Source organism: Branchiostoma belcheri, unplaced genomic scaffold, assembly GCF_001625305.1.
Source record: "Branchiostoma belcheri isolate BF01 breed outbred unplaced genomic scaffold, Haploidv18h27 scaffold22, whole genome shotgun sequence".
Lineage (NCBI taxonomy): Eukaryota > Metazoa > Chordata > Leptocardii > Amphioxiformes > Branchiostomatidae > Branchiostoma > Branchiostoma belcheri.
This window is the reverse complement of record NW_017803713.1, coordinates 830,103-846,587: the sequence shown is the minus strand read 5'-3', so window position 1 is coordinate 846,587 and position 16,485 is coordinate 830,103. Positions and strand designations below refer to the sequence as shown.

The 16,485-nt window shown below is 40.6% G+C and overlaps 1 protein-coding gene across 1 annotated transcript in view; it reads right to left on the bottom strand.

Annotated features, from left to right (window-relative positions):
* LOC109470112 (polycystic kidney disease protein 1-like 2) overlaps nucleotides 1–16,462 on the bottom strand; it is a 19,884-nt gene extending 3,422 nt beyond the window's left edge. Inside the window, exons 1-17 of the mRNA XM_019768895.1 lie at nucleotides 16,292–16,462; nucleotides 14,034–14,301; nucleotides 13,249–13,442; nucleotides 12,063–12,299; nucleotides 11,181–11,279; nucleotides 10,423–10,601; nucleotides 10,125–10,190; nucleotides 9,452–9,613; nucleotides 8,663–8,822; nucleotides 7,996–8,101; nucleotides 6,652–6,900; nucleotides 5,850–5,942; nucleotides 5,100–5,287; nucleotides 3,824–3,904; nucleotides 2,994–3,230; nucleotides 1,897–2,065; nucleotides 1,237–1,437 (exon numbers count right to left, since the gene is read on the bottom strand). Of these exons, the coding sequence (XP_019624454.1) occupies nucleotides 1,237–1,437; nucleotides 1,897–2,065; nucleotides 2,994–3,230; nucleotides 3,824–3,904; nucleotides 5,100–5,287; nucleotides 5,850–5,942; nucleotides 6,652–6,900; nucleotides 7,996–8,101; nucleotides 8,663–8,822; nucleotides 9,452–9,613; nucleotides 10,125–10,190; nucleotides 10,423–10,601; nucleotides 11,181–11,279; nucleotides 12,063–12,299; nucleotides 13,249–13,442; nucleotides 14,034–14,301; nucleotides 16,292–16,372 (2,770 nt within the window). The 5' untranslated portion in view covers nucleotides 16,373–16,462. The remainder of the gene's footprint in view (nucleotides 1–1,236; nucleotides 1,438–1,896; nucleotides 2,066–2,993; nucleotides 3,231–3,823; nucleotides 3,905–5,099; nucleotides 5,288–5,849; nucleotides 5,943–6,651; nucleotides 6,901–7,995; nucleotides 8,102–8,662; nucleotides 8,823–9,451; nucleotides 9,614–10,124; nucleotides 10,191–10,422; nucleotides 10,602–11,180; nucleotides 11,280–12,062; nucleotides 12,300–13,248; nucleotides 13,443–14,033; nucleotides 14,302–16,291) is intronic.
* Nucleotides 16,463–16,485: the final 23 nt, after the last annotated feature.

The following is a 16,485-nucleotide window of genomic DNA, read 5'->3' as shown; positions in this document are numbered from 1 at the left end:
AGAATAGAAAAAAAAATCAAGGTTCTGCGGGCCAAAATAACAGCACAGATAAAATTATAGGCGGTGCTGGGGAATCACAACACACAGCGAAAGGAGCAAAGTAGCAATTAATCGGAACAGAACGAAAAAGGTAGTTTGAATTTGCGACACGTGGTGACGCTCAGTCTAGGGTCGAAACACAGGCGACAAAAAGTTTTCCAGAGAACCAAGCTAAATTTCGGTCAGATGTGGATCAGATATAACTTTTCCAGCAAGCTCGGGCCGGGCAAGGGGACAAATTTACAAAGGCCAGGTGCAACAACACAGCTTCAAAGTACCATTCGTTTACACCAGGACAAAAAAGTACAAGTACAAAACGGAGTCTATGAAAATTACAATTCTATATACCGCAGTAGGCAAAGGTCACAGCGCAAATATAATTCCGTGTGGGAACCATGTAACAAACGGTCTTTCTGCGTGGGTAGGATTTGGTCTACAGTTACGATTACAGTTACGATTACAGTTACGATTACGGTTACAATCCTTAGACTCTCACTCTAAGGCACAAGTTACTAGACTCTCACTCTAAGTAACACCAAAGCCAGGTCGATTTATATTTGATGTAACTTTATTGACTAACTGCGGTATAGAATACAAAGTATTGCAACATAGAATGGAACTACAAATACAAAGTTATACAACGGAACAGTTACAAAGTTACACACAAATACCAAAGTAAGACAAAGACAACTACATAAACTACTACTAACCTAAACCGGTGTGCTGGAACGGAGCTTCAGAGAGGCGAAGAACCCAGGTCTAGGGCGCGTCCCGCTATTTTATAGTGCGCGCAGAAGGGCGGGGCGACATTTGCATGGCGGAGGCGGGGTCAGGCTTTGACCAATGACGTGTCTGGGTCACGTGCTCTCACCACGTGACCCCAGACTGTCTAATGCAGTAATTGGCCTGTTACACAGTAACATCTAGCTTCAGGGCACAGTGAACCAGTAACACCTAGCTTCATACACAGTGAACCAGTAACACCTACCTTCAGTGCACAGTGAACCAGTAACACCTAACTTCAGTGCACACTGAACCAGTAACTCCTAGTTTTAGTGCATTTAGTGCACTGAACTAATACTAATTATAAACATCTAGCTTCAGTACAAACTGAACTAGTAAAGTCAAGATTCAGTTGACAGTGAACTAGGCCCTGTAGTTGGCGATGACAGAATGATAGATGAATCCAGTTCTTACCACTCAATGATGCATACTGGTAGATCCACGGCCTCTGGTAGTGGGAAATGTTGTCCAAGCTGGTCAGTGCGTCAAAGGTCACGTTGTCCAGACGTGTCCAGCCGACGTCATAACTGTTGACGTCAGTATTCAGCAGGCTGTAAGGCTGATCACAGTCAGTCAGCATCCTCCACAAAGGTGCGGGGACATCACAGCTTTCGTCTGGAAGTAAACAAGTCACTCAACGTCACATTGACAGCGTTTTACTAATATTATAGGTGATATTGATTTCAGGAGCCTTTTGTTTGAAACGTCAAACTTCTGCCAGGTGACTCATAGCTAAAACCGTCACACTAAAACGATCTCTGTTATCAAGACTTTCTCAATAAAGTGTTGAAAATATCAATATCTGAAATGTGTATATCTTATATGTTAATTTTTTGTATTTTTATTCTATTTTATAGATCTTCGGGATACATAGGTGGTACCTTCAATCGGCTGATTTTAAAGGGAGCCCATGAAAAAAAAATACAAAGAAAGTAAATGTAACACAAAATTGATTTCAGCCTGTCTTCTGTACTCCGAACTTACAAGTATCCTTGTTGCTATAATTTTTTGTACGTCACACTATGAAGACCAATAATGAAGAAATGTGTCAGGTATATAATATGTGGCACAAACCTTTCTGGACTCGGATTTGGCGGAGCCGGGGACGTCCGACGAGGAAGGAACTTGTATCAGTCATGAAGCCCGCTCTGTATAATCCGTCTCCGTTGTACCATCTCACGTCGTGAAGATCTGAAACGACGTGATCTCTGACGAATTTCCAAAACGTTGCGAAATCTTTGATCTGATATAAAAAGCAAAGAGAAGTTGTCATTTTTACGTATTCATTATGCTTACCGAAGGAAACATATTGTTTTTACTCAGTTTCTTCCTCTTCTTCTTCTTCTCCAAACAGTGACCTGTGACCTAAACATTGACATGATTTGTTGATGCCTGACACCATGGTGACTGGTGTTGGGTTACATAATGTTGCAATTTCATGGTCTGCTCTGCTCCTTTCACTATATACTAGTAGTACATGTATAAGAATGTGTTTAAGAATTAACAGGGCAGACCATGTCAGGAGGTAAACATGATGGATTTGCTTTGCAAATGTTACTTCTCTAGTTGATTGTATATTTCTACTTTATCTTTTTTTTATGCTTTGACTCTCTCCCCCTCTCTCTCCTAATCACTGCATGTCCCTCTTAATCCTAATAATAAATCTATTACTGTACAATATAAAGGGATAAAAAGATTCGTAAAACAGGTTATAAACTAGAGAAGTAACATTTGCGAAGCAAATCCATCATGTTTACCTTCGGAAATGGTCTGCTCTGTTAATTCTTACTCAAACACATTCACATACATGTACTACTAGTGTATGGTAAAAGGAGCAGAGCAGACCATAAAATTGCAACATTATGTAACCCAACACCTGTCACCCTGGTGACAGACATCAACAAATCATGTCATTGGTCAGGTCACAGGTCACTGTTTGGAGAAGAAGAAGAAGAAGCGGAAGAAACTGAGTAAAAACAATATGTTTCCCTTCGGTAAACATAATTACGTTCCAACGAGCCTGATGATTGACGAGAGAATTTAACAAGCAACGCCAAAACATGTCTGTATCAATTTGTACTTTCTAGTGATTTTCTATAACAAGTCAACATGTATTATTATAATAAAAACACAAATCAAGATTAAAAAAAAACTCATACAAAGACTCTTACCTTTGCAAAGGGATTAACAATTGTATTGTAGAGGTGGGTGTTCATGTGATACATGGAACTGTCTCTGCTCCCGTTCGCTATGACTAGTAAAAGAATGATGTAGCTGGTGTAGAACACAAAGTCGTAACACGCATCTCTCAGACCCAGTTCTATGAACCGCTGTTCTCTCGCAACCGCAAGTCTGTCTTTTCCTGGAGGTCCAGTCGGTTTATGTTTCTTCTTGGATTTGTGTTTAGTCTGAAACAAAAATGTCTAATTGTAAGCGCAGGGAAAGGGAAAAAATGCTTACTGATGCATACATACTTGTATTTTCTGTGTGTGCTTGCATAGCCTGATAATGGTAATAAGCACATTGCGTTTTTAATGTATTGTACTTGTAAATCCTCCATGGTGCAAATGGGGATCAGAAGACTTTATAGACAATAGAAATTCATTCAATGATTGTTAAAGTTCATACGTATTCCATCCGTCGTTCAATAAATATTACTAGATTAATAAAGTTCTTCAATTCTTCTTCTACTAGTCCCACTTGGTTAAATAATTCATATGAAATTGAGATCGTGGATTTGACAGGGCGTTCGACTTGAAACCAAGAGGTCTCGAGTTCGAATCCTACCACGCCACCAATCTTTTGCCCTGGGCAAAGACTATGTCCATTGCCCTTGTGCTTGCGTTGAGAGCAGCAAAAAAAGGTGAACAAACTTGGGCATGCCGTTGCCATTTCTTGTGAGAAATGTTGAAATTGAAAATATTGAAGTGGTGCAACCATAGTATGTGATCATAATGAATATAAAATAAGAAGAGGAAGTAACAAATGATTATAAACCAACATGTTCATCCTGTAGTCCAAGAAACACCTCATCATCACGCAGCTGGGATGGGGAGAGATCGTCCTCCAGGGAATCAGGCTTCTTTGGTAATAAAAAGAAAATGATACAAGGCAATCGTAAGCATAAAACTCCGCTATTTGTGCTGAGGTAACATTTCCAAACCGGGGCCCGGATGGGCAGTCTTGTGGAACGAGATGTATGATAAAAAAGACAACAAATCATAAAAACGTTGAAAAAATTAATGCTGAAACTGTGTAACACCGTAAAAAGAGTGAAAGACACAAATTAACAATGGCTGACTCTGCCAGTGATCGAACTATATACCATCATACTCTATAATAACATGCATAGTTGTGGGTCATGACGCTATTATCACAGAAGTGTAAAATTGTGTCATCTCGTAATCTCTGTGTTACTGTCTGTGTTATTGTTTTTTGAAAATTTTGTAACAAAATTTAGGGAGAATGCCCCCCTCCCTCCTGACTATGTAAATTTTGGGTATTATGCAATAAAGTTTGATCGATTAAGTCTCAGATTGTATTCCTACAAGAAATGGTCACAATGCACAGAATTCGCCCTTTACTCACATGTTAACGCTTACGTGAAAGTTTCGTTCCCTTAATCTCGACGCATTTTTGGCAACGTACCAAGGAGGAGCCTTATGATACAGCATTGTGTGCAGTTTGCAAGAATTCTAGGAATGGTACAGGCATTTTGTCCACAGGCATGGAATGTCCACAGGAATCTCTCCCAGCTCTGGTTGTTGACATGCCCGAATTCCTGGAAACCCTTGGAAGAACCTGTCTGCCTGATTCCCTACATGACCTTTCTGTGACCCGGGGGCTCGTTTACTATATACCCGGGAAGGGTAGGGTATCACGGTTTTCTCAAAATCATGATAATATGGCAGTGCCATGCAAACAATAACCCTAACATCACCCTTTCCACTACCCTATCTATGGCAATGTATGTTTTCATTGCCAGGTGTGATCAAATATATAATTCTGTGCATTGGTTGCATTTACAATTCCAAGTCCCTAAATGGCACATAGTTCTGACTTGCTTTGCCCCAGCTATAGACGTCACTGTTTCATCGTACTGCAAATGGCAAATGGATTCTGTTAAACATGGTTAGTTTTATGTGAAAAAAATTAAACTGTTCTCCAACTCAAAAAGAAATTAACTCATCAGAAATTGAAAAGCTGAATCGCTCAGTCTCCATCAACTTTATAATTCAAGTGGTGGTTAGTTTTATGATAATGCGATAATGTTTTACTTTTATTAGCAACGCGAAGAAGAAACCTAGCAGGATGATCTTGAGTGGTTGAGAGATGGCCAGGTCGAAGACAAAGGACGTAAGGAACGTGAGAACCCAGGCCTCTGCCTTCTTCCGTCCGTACTCGAACCCGTACAACATGGTGAAGAACGAGGATACGACGCAGGTACCCAGCACAAGGAGCCATGCTGCATTTTATACAAAAAAAGTTAAACGAGACATACACAGGCAAAAAATAATTGTGTAAATGAAGACTTAACTTGTATAATTAATGAGAAAATTTTACAATTATGTAATTGTAACTGCCTGTAGTTTTTTATCTTTATTTTTTATAAGTTCTTTTTTTATTTATTTTTGGAATACTAAAAGATAAAACTGCCTTGAATTTCATACTTGTTGCATTTGAAAGTTCAGTAAACACTAAACACAATGTCTTCAAACCAGGGCCTTATTTGCAAAATTTATAAGGAAATGCTAGAATGGCATTGTTCGTTTATATAAGACTGTCCTTTGGTTGGGTATATGATAAATTGATTTAATTCATGATAATGAGCATCCTATTTTCACAATCAGGGGGAATAATCTACGAATTGTCAGTCATAAAGATTACTATCATCTGGCGAAGGAATGAGCTCGGGAACTCTAGTTATCATAGATATAGTCCTTGACTGCGGATGTAAGGTACTTGTGAACTTACAATTATCACTGTTTCAGACAAGCTTGACACACTAATAATGACCAAATTCTTACCAAAGAAGACACACCACCATGGTAAAAGACGCTTCTTTCTCTTTTTATTCTTCGCCAGTTGATCGACTTTCACGGAAAGGTCACTTTTCATCACTGTAATACAAGAATGAATGATATAATTGCTAAGAAAACCAAAAAAAGTACTTGCAGAAGATTGATAAAACATTGCCTATTTTTAAAGAAGATGTAGGGCATTTTTAAGAACTGCATCATCACCAAGAACAAGATTTATTTCTATTATACGATATAGATTTTCAACACTTTAACTACTAAACTCGGTCGGGTTATGCAAAGTATGAAGATAACAAAGTTTTTTGTAAAATCAATACATGCCTGAGTTACAAACAACATAAAAAAGAAAATACAAAGGTGTGTGAATCTATATCTACGTCTAATGTTATAATCTGTTCTACAATATAAATAATACTAGCTTTTACTGGGTTTGGCTTCTTCTTTTTAGGCAATGGAGAACGAATTTACCCACTTCTTCAATAATATGTGGGTTCTTTGATATTAGTAGTTAAATTGTTTTACGTGTAGGGAATGGTGGGGAAGTACATGAGCATTTTGGACACGGTGGTAAATGATTGTTTTCTCATGTCGTCATAAAATGGAAAATTCGAGATGAAACAATCTTCACCCTGAGGGGCGATATCGGCAAATTGTCTGGCACCTGGACACTACCGGAACAATTTGATCCTGTCTCAGCAGTCACGAAAATATCTGCTTGGGGGTTATTAAATAACGAGTAACGAATACCCATGAGTTTTACTATAGGTAACCACAGAAAAGTCATATAAACCTAAGGCGTCGTATCTTTCCTCTTCTCTACTGCTGACGGTATCTTCCGGGGGTTCAACTTCTTCTACTGAAACGACTGTTTGTACTGTTAAACCGCCGTCAGTAGTGGTGCGTGCGTTCTCGCCTTCTGTCGACGAGGACACTGAGTAGACTCCTGACCTGCGAGCGAAGGCAGGGTCGTCCCGGCTGAAGGACATGACTGGGGAGGGTGTGCCGCCAGGATCCCTCCTCGACACGCCCCGCACACCAACTGTAAAATGTGTTTGATCGTAATACGTCCCGGGCGTCATTTGTATTTTATATGCCTGTGTTTTATTGGCGACGTCTCAGGGAGGAGCCTAGTGGTACAGTATTGAGTGCAATTCTCAAGAATTCTAGGAATTGTACAGGCATTTATTTTGTCCACAGGAATGGAGTGTCAACAGGCATGTCTCTGACTCACATCCTATGCCCACATTCCTGGAAACCTTTTGGAACCTCTCTGCCCCGGATGCCGGATGCCCTACTTTCTGTGACCCCGGGGCTCGTTCACAATACACTCAGTGCACTGTATCTGTCTAGGTACCAAGTCTTCCTGAAAGTCATGCAAACAATAACCCTAACAGCAACCACCGCCGCAATGGCAATGTTTGTTTTCATTCTTGTTTCCAGTCTTGGTTATATTGGACGCAAATTAAGCATATAGGAAACGATCCATTCATCCATTCATTGCACACTTGCACATTCTCTTTGCGCTTGCTGTAGGCCTCGGGAGCCACATGTATAATAGGTTTGGTAACTAGGCTACAAAGGACCATGATAGCAGGGGAAGGAGCAGTTGAAATACGTGCTAGGAGTGTCAAAATGTGACACCGGTGGACAAAACCACAACGGAGCAAGAGGCTGCAAGAGTCTGATACCAAAGTCTTTTATAGTCCAAACCCATCAAATACGAGGACCTCATATTTAATGGGTTTGGACTATAAGAGACTTCGGTATCAGACTCTTGCAGCCTCTTGCTCCTTTGTGGTTTTGTCCACCGGTGTCACATTTTGACACTCCTAGCTCAGGACTAGGCAAGGACAGGCACTTGGTAGTGCTGAGATAACAATCAAAGTCCCTTTATATGTTTTAATTATAATGATGACTGTCATCGTATACCCCATGTGCATGAAGAGCATCGATTCCGAATTTTGTATATTCAATCTTTAGGATAATGACTTACAAATGGTTCCAAGAGCTGGAAGGAGCAAAGCCCTCCCATGTGACTTTTATGCAGCACGAAGCAGACTTAATAATAATATAGTCGGTAATGAGTATGCAGACTTACCTAGGAGATAGAAAATAATTAGAAAGGTAACGTTACCAGTGCTGATTTTCCTAGGAGGTCTGGCCGCACAATTCCGGAAAATCTGGACAATGATCAGATTCACGGGGATCACCATCAGAGCACTCTGGATACCGATTATTATCTGTAACATAGAAGGACCCGGCGTGAGATCGTACTACAGATTGATATGTATGGTCATTAGCAATATTAACGATCTCTCAAAATGCTGTTATAGAGAATTCTGACTAAAGCATCAACAGGAGCTCAGGATTCTCTGATATATATGAAAAAAATACAGCTTCCAACACTATGATTACAAACATACTTTGGATAACACGTGTTGGTGGTAACGATCTGTCATGTTGGCGGTAACGATCTGTGCTGTTAGTGACTTGGTAGTTACATGAAAAAGGTATTTTTTTTATTCGACACCATTGATTGCTTTTAGCTAGAACTTTCTCCCGCGAGCCAGAACTCAATGGATCAGTATTTTGAAGAAGACCAGAGTGAATGATCTTCATTTTCATCTTTGCCGGGGCTCTTCTATTGTCGGATAGTGCAAGGGAAAAATGAATATTTGTAGACGTAATCAAACGCCTTAGGGGAGAACATGTCCCTTGTGTTGGATCAAGAGTTTTAACTTTGAACGGCGTCAAAAGCTGTTGCTAGTGGGGTGGCTTAGTCAGGCTAGTGCAGCTCGTACCTCGCCCCAGGAGATGGGAAACTGTACTTGGAACCCCAGGATGTAGACTGGAGCTGGCTTCTGGTAAGCGTCACCCCGGCCGAAGAACATGATGTTGGTGAGCATCGTACACATCAGCAGAGACAGGCAGCAGGAGACGCGCTGCACTCGGGTAAAGGGACTGAAAAAAACCCAGATCATTATTAATTCCATCGTATCCATCGTAGGAGAGTGAGAGAGAGAAAGAAAGAGAGAGAGAGTGTGAGAGTGAGAGAAAGAGAGAGAGAGAGGCAATTATAATTGCTCTAACAGTTCTAAATACACTTATGCAAGCTGCTATCATTTACCTTATCTCCAAAAACATCGTCATATCCTTTGTATGTTATATGAGCATATATACAGCATACAGTTATGAACATATTGGTACAAGTTACTAGGAGAGGTCAATCAACGATTGTTCATAAAAGTATATAATCCTCCAAGTTGTGGTAGTAATAGTAGTGATAGTAGTAGAAGTGGTTGTAGCAGTATATATAGCTGTAAAGTTGTAGTAGTAGAAGTAGTATTAGTAGTAATGGTACAGTTGTAGTAGTAGAAGTAGTAGTAGTAGTAGTAGTAGTAACTGTACAGTTGTTGTAGTAGAAGTAGTAGCAGTAACAGTAACTGTGCAGTTGTAGTAGTAGTAGTAGTAGTAGCAGTAGTGGTAATAGTAACTGCACAGTTGTTGTAGTAGTAGAAGTAGCAGTATACATAGCTATAGATCGAATGTACGTCAACCAACTTGAAGGTTCATGATGAATGAACTCCTACCTTGTTGCTGGCCGACCAATCACGGAAAACCACAGATGTTCATCTCGGAAGTCCTTGGAAGTTTTAGTGGAGAAAAGACGACCGAAGCGGATCAGATCGTCGTGACTTGCCTTATACAGCACACGGTCCACTTTCCCGTCTCCCTCTTCTACTGCCAGCCAGCTGTTATATTATTATATAATGGAAAACAAGGTCACCAATCATATCATTATGCAAAAAATATTATATGGGAAACAGACAGAGGCAATACGAAGTACAGACCTACTTGATGAAACAAGCTATGTGTATTGTAAAATCATCTTCAAACATTAAAAAGACTCATTCGAACGCCTCCGTTGATATGCCCACTCGACTGTAACACTTTATCGAAGACTTGTGCTATCCCTTATTATGGTATAGATATGTTAGGTTTTATTCGTCATTAGGTCTTACTCAACACATTTATTTTATTGTTTGTTACTCTCTTTATGTTGTTTGCCATACATTGTACGATGTGCAATTGTCGTGCAAGAAAGTTTTCTCATATGATATGTCGTTTTAATGTCGTTCATATATTTATATGGATTTGAAATTCAAACCCGATTAGGACTGCAAGTTTGAACAATAAATTATGTTACAGAATAGAAAATGTGGTTTTTTGTATCCTAGGCTAAAAACACACCGGCAAACTCACCTTTTGCACAGGAACGTGTGCTTATCATCATCTTGGACGTCAGTAATGATGACTTGGTCAAGATACCTATGTCATTCATGACATACTCATTGGAAATTGACAATAATATTTCCACATTTGTACCATTGCATGAAAATACTTCAAACCGACTTTAAGTTCCTTTCCAAGAGCACATTCAAATTTGACACTTTCTAAGCTATCATAAAATAGAATATCTACAGAACCAATATAGTTCGAATGCCATAAAACCAAAACATTCAGTATGAAATGCTATAACTCGGCGAGAGAAAACCCTTACCAAGACGGGTCAGGGCCGATGTTATTGTGCCAAATATGGATGGCATATATTGGACCCAGATGAAAGTCTGACGTCACCACAAACGTGTCTACAGCGCCTTGCTTGAACGTAATGCGGGTTTTGTCTTCCAACACATACGGAACAGACTGACCCAACTCTCCTCTAAGCACCAGGAACACCTGCGGGACATGGACATACAGATATCAGTGTAGCGAATACAATCTTGAAGAATAGCAGATCCTTCAAGTAGAGATTCCAATCTGAGTCTGGGTCGACAGAGATCACGATCAAGATGTTAAATTGTGTAGGGATGGTCCTCCTTTTGTACATCTCGATCAGCCATTGGTCTTAAAGGTGACATGAAACGAATATCCCAATGTTCAGACAAGACTGGCAATGAAAACAAACATTGCGATGGCGAGCTGGGAGACATCCCTGTGGATATTGCCTGCCTGTAGACAAAATGCCTGTACAATTCCTAGAATTCTTGCGAATTGCACACAATTCTGTACCATTAGGCTCCTTCCTTAAACGTCGCCAAAAAAATCGGTCGGGGCTTTCTACTTAGAAGTATTGTCAGTAATTCTAGTGGCACATATCCTGGTCGCCATATTCTGATAGATTGCAATCTGCAACCTGACATATGTTCGCTTTACAACCTCTTTATTATTCTTTATCTGCTTTTTGGATAATGACTGCGCCAATGTTTTAATTGTTACTACGCTCAGATCAATACATTATAAACACTTATGCCCTACCTCTGCACTGGTCCCAGCGTTGGCTCGGGTCCCGGTGTAAACCATAACTTCGTATGTATGTCTGCCTCGATTCGACCCTTCCAACACTGTAGCACCCACCTGTAATGAGAGAAAAAAAATGTACGCATAGGAAACTTAGCTATGAGTACAGTAAAATCATTCATCAACAAAAAGAATCAGCTGGATCAGGTATTGTTTTACTCTAACTATAACGAACTAAGCTAGAATCATCAATGTTTGTTTGGTTTGGTTTTCTTTTCAATGCCCACCACCATGATAATCGATCATTCTGGCACACTCATTTTCACCTGAGTGAAGTAAAGGAAGTCGTGTAAAGTGCCTTTCCAAAGGGCACAAGATCGATGGCATGGTGGAGTTCGAACAAAAAAAGTGTCCTCTTGTTGGGGAAGGCAGTTGTCCTCCTGGGGCAGGGTCGTAACTATATAAAAATGGACGTGGCAGTTCTAAGGTATCCAATTCCGACAGGTGTCCTCTCGGACACCTTTCGGACACACTGTATTTAATTTGCGAGAACTAGCTTATCGGGGAGCACTTAAATTATTTTCTTTCTTTTGAGCTGCTTATTATGGCTTCACCACAAAGTGGTGAAGACATATTGTGTTCCCTCGTGTTTCTCCTTCTCCTTCTCCTTCTTCTCCTTCTGCCATTTCTTTAAATGGATTCATCTCTGCCATTTTTGGGTTAGATTCCAGATTCCATTGGGGGAGATGTATACACTATTGGCAGCCATTGTTTTATAGATCCATTTTTGGAACGGGGGATGTGGTGAAGCCATCTGCTGCATTTGCTCCCAAGCAAATGTCGGCTTTTCTAGTTTTACTCTTAATCTTTTAAGCTGTGGTTGTCAAGAATGCCCTTTACCTTTAGTCCATCTTTTTTGTCCTCCCTTCTTGCCCATATCACAATCAGAAGATAAAGTCCAAACAGGACTCCGATGGTGATGACAACCGACGGGTTGTCCATGATGTTTGTAAACCCTTCCAGAGCCTCCAGGATGTTCAGGGAGTTCGGCGCCACGAAGAACTGGAAGTCGGAGCCGAACGCGGTGAGATGGTCACACAGGCAGTGGGTCAATGTAGTGGTCGTCAATGAACCAACCTAGAGGATAATATAAAAGAGATAAACGATAACTTAGCTATCCACCGTCAGTAACTGATGCATGGTGACTAAAAGTAGTTTCTATGATGGTGACGTAGCCTCCTTGTTGGCCCTCGTGACTACAAGCCTACTACTTAATTACTTATAGCCAATCAAACGATCTGCTCCTCATAACCTCTTTAAGCTGACAGAGGACGTGTTTTACGAACGTTTACTCTGATATGCTGACCCGTTTGTTCTCAATTTTTTTTTTGAAAGAAGATTGGGAAGGTGTTGTTTCCGGTCATGTTTGTATGTTCGTAGCCGCAACTCGCGGTGAATTTGAATTATTTCTTAGTTCTTAGGTATATGGCTTAGCTTTTAAATCTATGATTTGTTTTCTTCGTATCTGTATTTCCAGGTAAGGCTACAGCAAGTAAATTTTATGGATGGCATCCTCCAAGTCTACTGCGAGCGGGCGAAAAAAAAACAAGGTGGGCCGAAAAAAACAAGGCTCCTACAATGTAAAATTTTGACTTAATCATTGTACAAATGGTTTTGATTCAGTAGGAACATCACATATACGCAGCCAGCATCACATATCACTGCATCAAAGTAAGAAACAAAACATTAAATCAGAGCCTTTTCTTGTCTCCTCTCTGCCATCCACCTTTCGGCATGGCAACAGACACCTTTGCCCATTTTCGGCATGTTGACTAATGTCAGAAGGCAACACATTTTCTTGTTTTTTTTTTCAAAATCAGACGAAAATTAATGCGGGCGTGGATGTCATCCATAAAATTTATGTGTTGTGGCCTAACGAAATAAAATGATTCGACACACCCGTGGCGTGTCTGTTGTCTATCAACAGCTGTTGTGTAACGTTGATGATAACATTGCTTTTAATATGATATATTAAATTATTGCGAACATTAGAATATTTTGTTGATGATTAGTACCACATGCGTACCTCACATCCCTCGGTACTCCACAGTTGTTGATCGTTGTCGAAGAAAAGACAGGCGGAGGTGAAGATCTGGAGTGTGTAGTTCATGGTGAAGTTTACTCCACCATATCCCAGTTCCAACGCTTTTGACAAATCACCCCAAATCACTGTGTCATCGTTGGTGTCGATGTCATCTGTAAAAGGCTCGTGGTCCACGCCTTAAGTAAAGAAGAAACCCTATTAAACATATGTTATCTCTCCTGAAAGGGGGAAAGTAAAGATATGAAGAGCATGCCATTATCACAAAGCCGGCTGTACTTGCGATTAGAAAAAGAACAATTTTGTGATCAGATGAAAAAAAATTCCTTGACTATGTCTTTATTTTGAATGTAATATTATGATAATTACACGACGGATCAAGGTTACTATGTATGCATATCAATTCATGATTATTACAGTATCAACACATAAATGGGGTTGAGGTTGGCTCGGGTGGGGTGAGGCTTGCAAAGGTACCTAGAAATTAAAAGAAGCTAATAAAAGTACAGTAATAATACAATAATAAATTGTTACCACTGGAAAGACATGTCAACTGTTATTTCCAATGTTAACATTTATCTTGTACCCTAAATTCTTGCAACGCAATATTGTATTTTTGCAGCACTGCTAGGTCAAAAAGACTAGACTTAACTCTATTTAAATAAATTTTAGGAGAAGTCACCAAATTTGACGGTTCTAGTGCAAGCCGTTCAGGCGCTATGCGAGATGAAAATGGGCGTCGGCCTCAAAAGGATATACTTGTTATTTACCAAGAAAAAGTTGCTCGGAGCCGGTAAGTCCCAAGTCACTAGCAGGCAGCAGCCACTGGAAAGGATCTGGTCGAAGGTAAGAGTTGTTTCCTAATGGAATGGAGTACAGTGAACCGACCGCCGACGGCATGGACATTGCCTTGCGAAATACCTTTCGGGAGGGGGCGCTGTTGATACCGAGAAACAAACGGAGTGGTATTCCTTCCACGTCAGGTGTGACGGTGACATGGACGGAGCTGGCACCTTCAGTAATGGTGAAGTTATGTACCTGAAAATACATGTTTCAAGTTTCAAGTTTTCTTTATTTTACTAGGGCATACCTCAGATCCATTGATCTGATTTTCAGGTACCCCTGGGCAAATACATCAAAACATACATTCATAACTTGAAGTTACAAATTGAACACAACATTATATACATGTACAACTCAGTTACAGTACAGGCACAGTATCTAGAGTCTGTTTTTAAATGCTGACGTTGATGTCAGTTTCCGCTGATCAGCAGCGAAACTGTTAAAGTTGATGTTAATGTTCTTAGTCCATGTACGAGGGTGGATCAAAAAGTTCTCGGCCTCACCTAGAAAATAAAGGGCAAACTCCTATTCTTTAGTATAACTGTATACTATGATGTCTTACATCACTGCACACAAAAATTCAAATTTCTGTATTCATTAGTTAGCACGTGACGCCCCGTGAAAATGGGGCGGGTGAGGGCAAAATCACAAAATGGCCGCAACAGAAGCGTGTGCTGTGATCATGTATATCGATAAAGAGGGATTTCTCGTAAGGAAATCCATGAAAACATGGTCAGGACACTTGGTGATGACTCTCCTTCTTATTCAACTATAAAGAAGTGGGTTGCTAGCTACAAGCGCTGCAAGGTGAGAACCAAAAATGAACATATGTCAGGATGCCACAAATCAGCACCATGGACAATCCAGTTGAGGCCATCCATCACATGGTAGTAAATGACAGATGTGAGACTGTCCAACATGTAGCAGAGTCTTTAGCCTGTGTTGTGGCTCTGTTCACAATGTTTTGTCAGACATCCTGGGGATGAGCAACCTGTCTGTAAGGTGGGTGCCTAGAATGTTTTCTGAACATCAGAAGTTAAACAAGCTGGACATTTCAAGGAACGAATTCAGTCCAATCCATGCAATTACCTCAAAATATTTTTCACCCAAGATGAGACATGATTTCACCACTTTCACCCCAAATCAAAACAACAGAACAAACAATGAATGAAGAATGTTTCCCGGCCCCCAAGAAGTTTTATCGAGTTTCATCCGTTGACAGGGGTTTTGTCTCTGTTTTCTGGGACAGCAAGGGAGTAATCATGACTGAATACCTGTGAATAGGTTAAAACATCAATGGGGAGTACTATTTAACAGAATAGCAACAGTTGAGGACAACGATCAAAGAGATAAGGAGAGGAAAGCACCGAGCTGGCGTGATGACAATGCACCTGTCCACACAGCATAGGGGTCAGTGACAGCAGCAAACGAATTTGGCTTTGAAGTCTAACCCCACCCTTCCAATTCACCTGACCTAGCACCCTCGGACTTCTACCTATTTCCTAAACTGACGTTCCACTTACGTGGTCAACGTTTTTATGGTAATGATGACGTCATCAGTGCGGGTGAGCCCTATCTGGGGGCTCCAGATTCAACCTTCTTCCACAAGGGGAAAACAAACCCGGAACATCACTGGACCAAGTGCATTGCAGTTAGAGGGGACTATGTTGAAACATAGTGTAAGAAATTTTTTTCTGCCACGACGTTTTCTAGGTGAGGCCGATAACTTTTTGATCCACCCTCGTACATGTCGCTGGTCGCATGTGAGACTTAACACTATCTAGACTGGTGGGGGTGGGGGGTAAAAGTGCCATCGCCAACTTGATGTCAGATAGCATCAGAACGGCTTACGTTAGGGAAACCAAACTTCCCTAAAATATTGTTAGCAAATATTCCCACGGATCCCTTGAAAAAGCTCAGTCTAGGCAGGTTAAATTTCAATCATGAGAGTTGCAGAAAGAACATCATGGTCACTTTCGTCGTAATGGATTGTAATACCGTGGAAGTCTCAAGCAAACTTTGAAAGAATAGACTACCAAGAAGGTTTGAAGATCTGTAATGACTGCGAAAGTTTTCATACGGGACTCTCCTGAAAATGCATTTAATTTAATTGTGTAATGTAAATGCTCTTACAGTGAATGAAGATATATGTACTGCAGTTACAGTAATACAAGTATTTTCTCACCGACATGACGTCCTGTCCAGTCGGCGAGGTCTCCCCGCGCTCTGTCTGCACCACCACAGTACCTGGTTTCTGCGGCATCATGACGTCAATAGGAACTTGCAGGTCATTGACCTCAACCGGACCTGAATCACTTCTGAACTTCAGTGACGCCACGGGCGACTTGATCTTGTCCGAGTTGTTGGCGTAAAAGTACG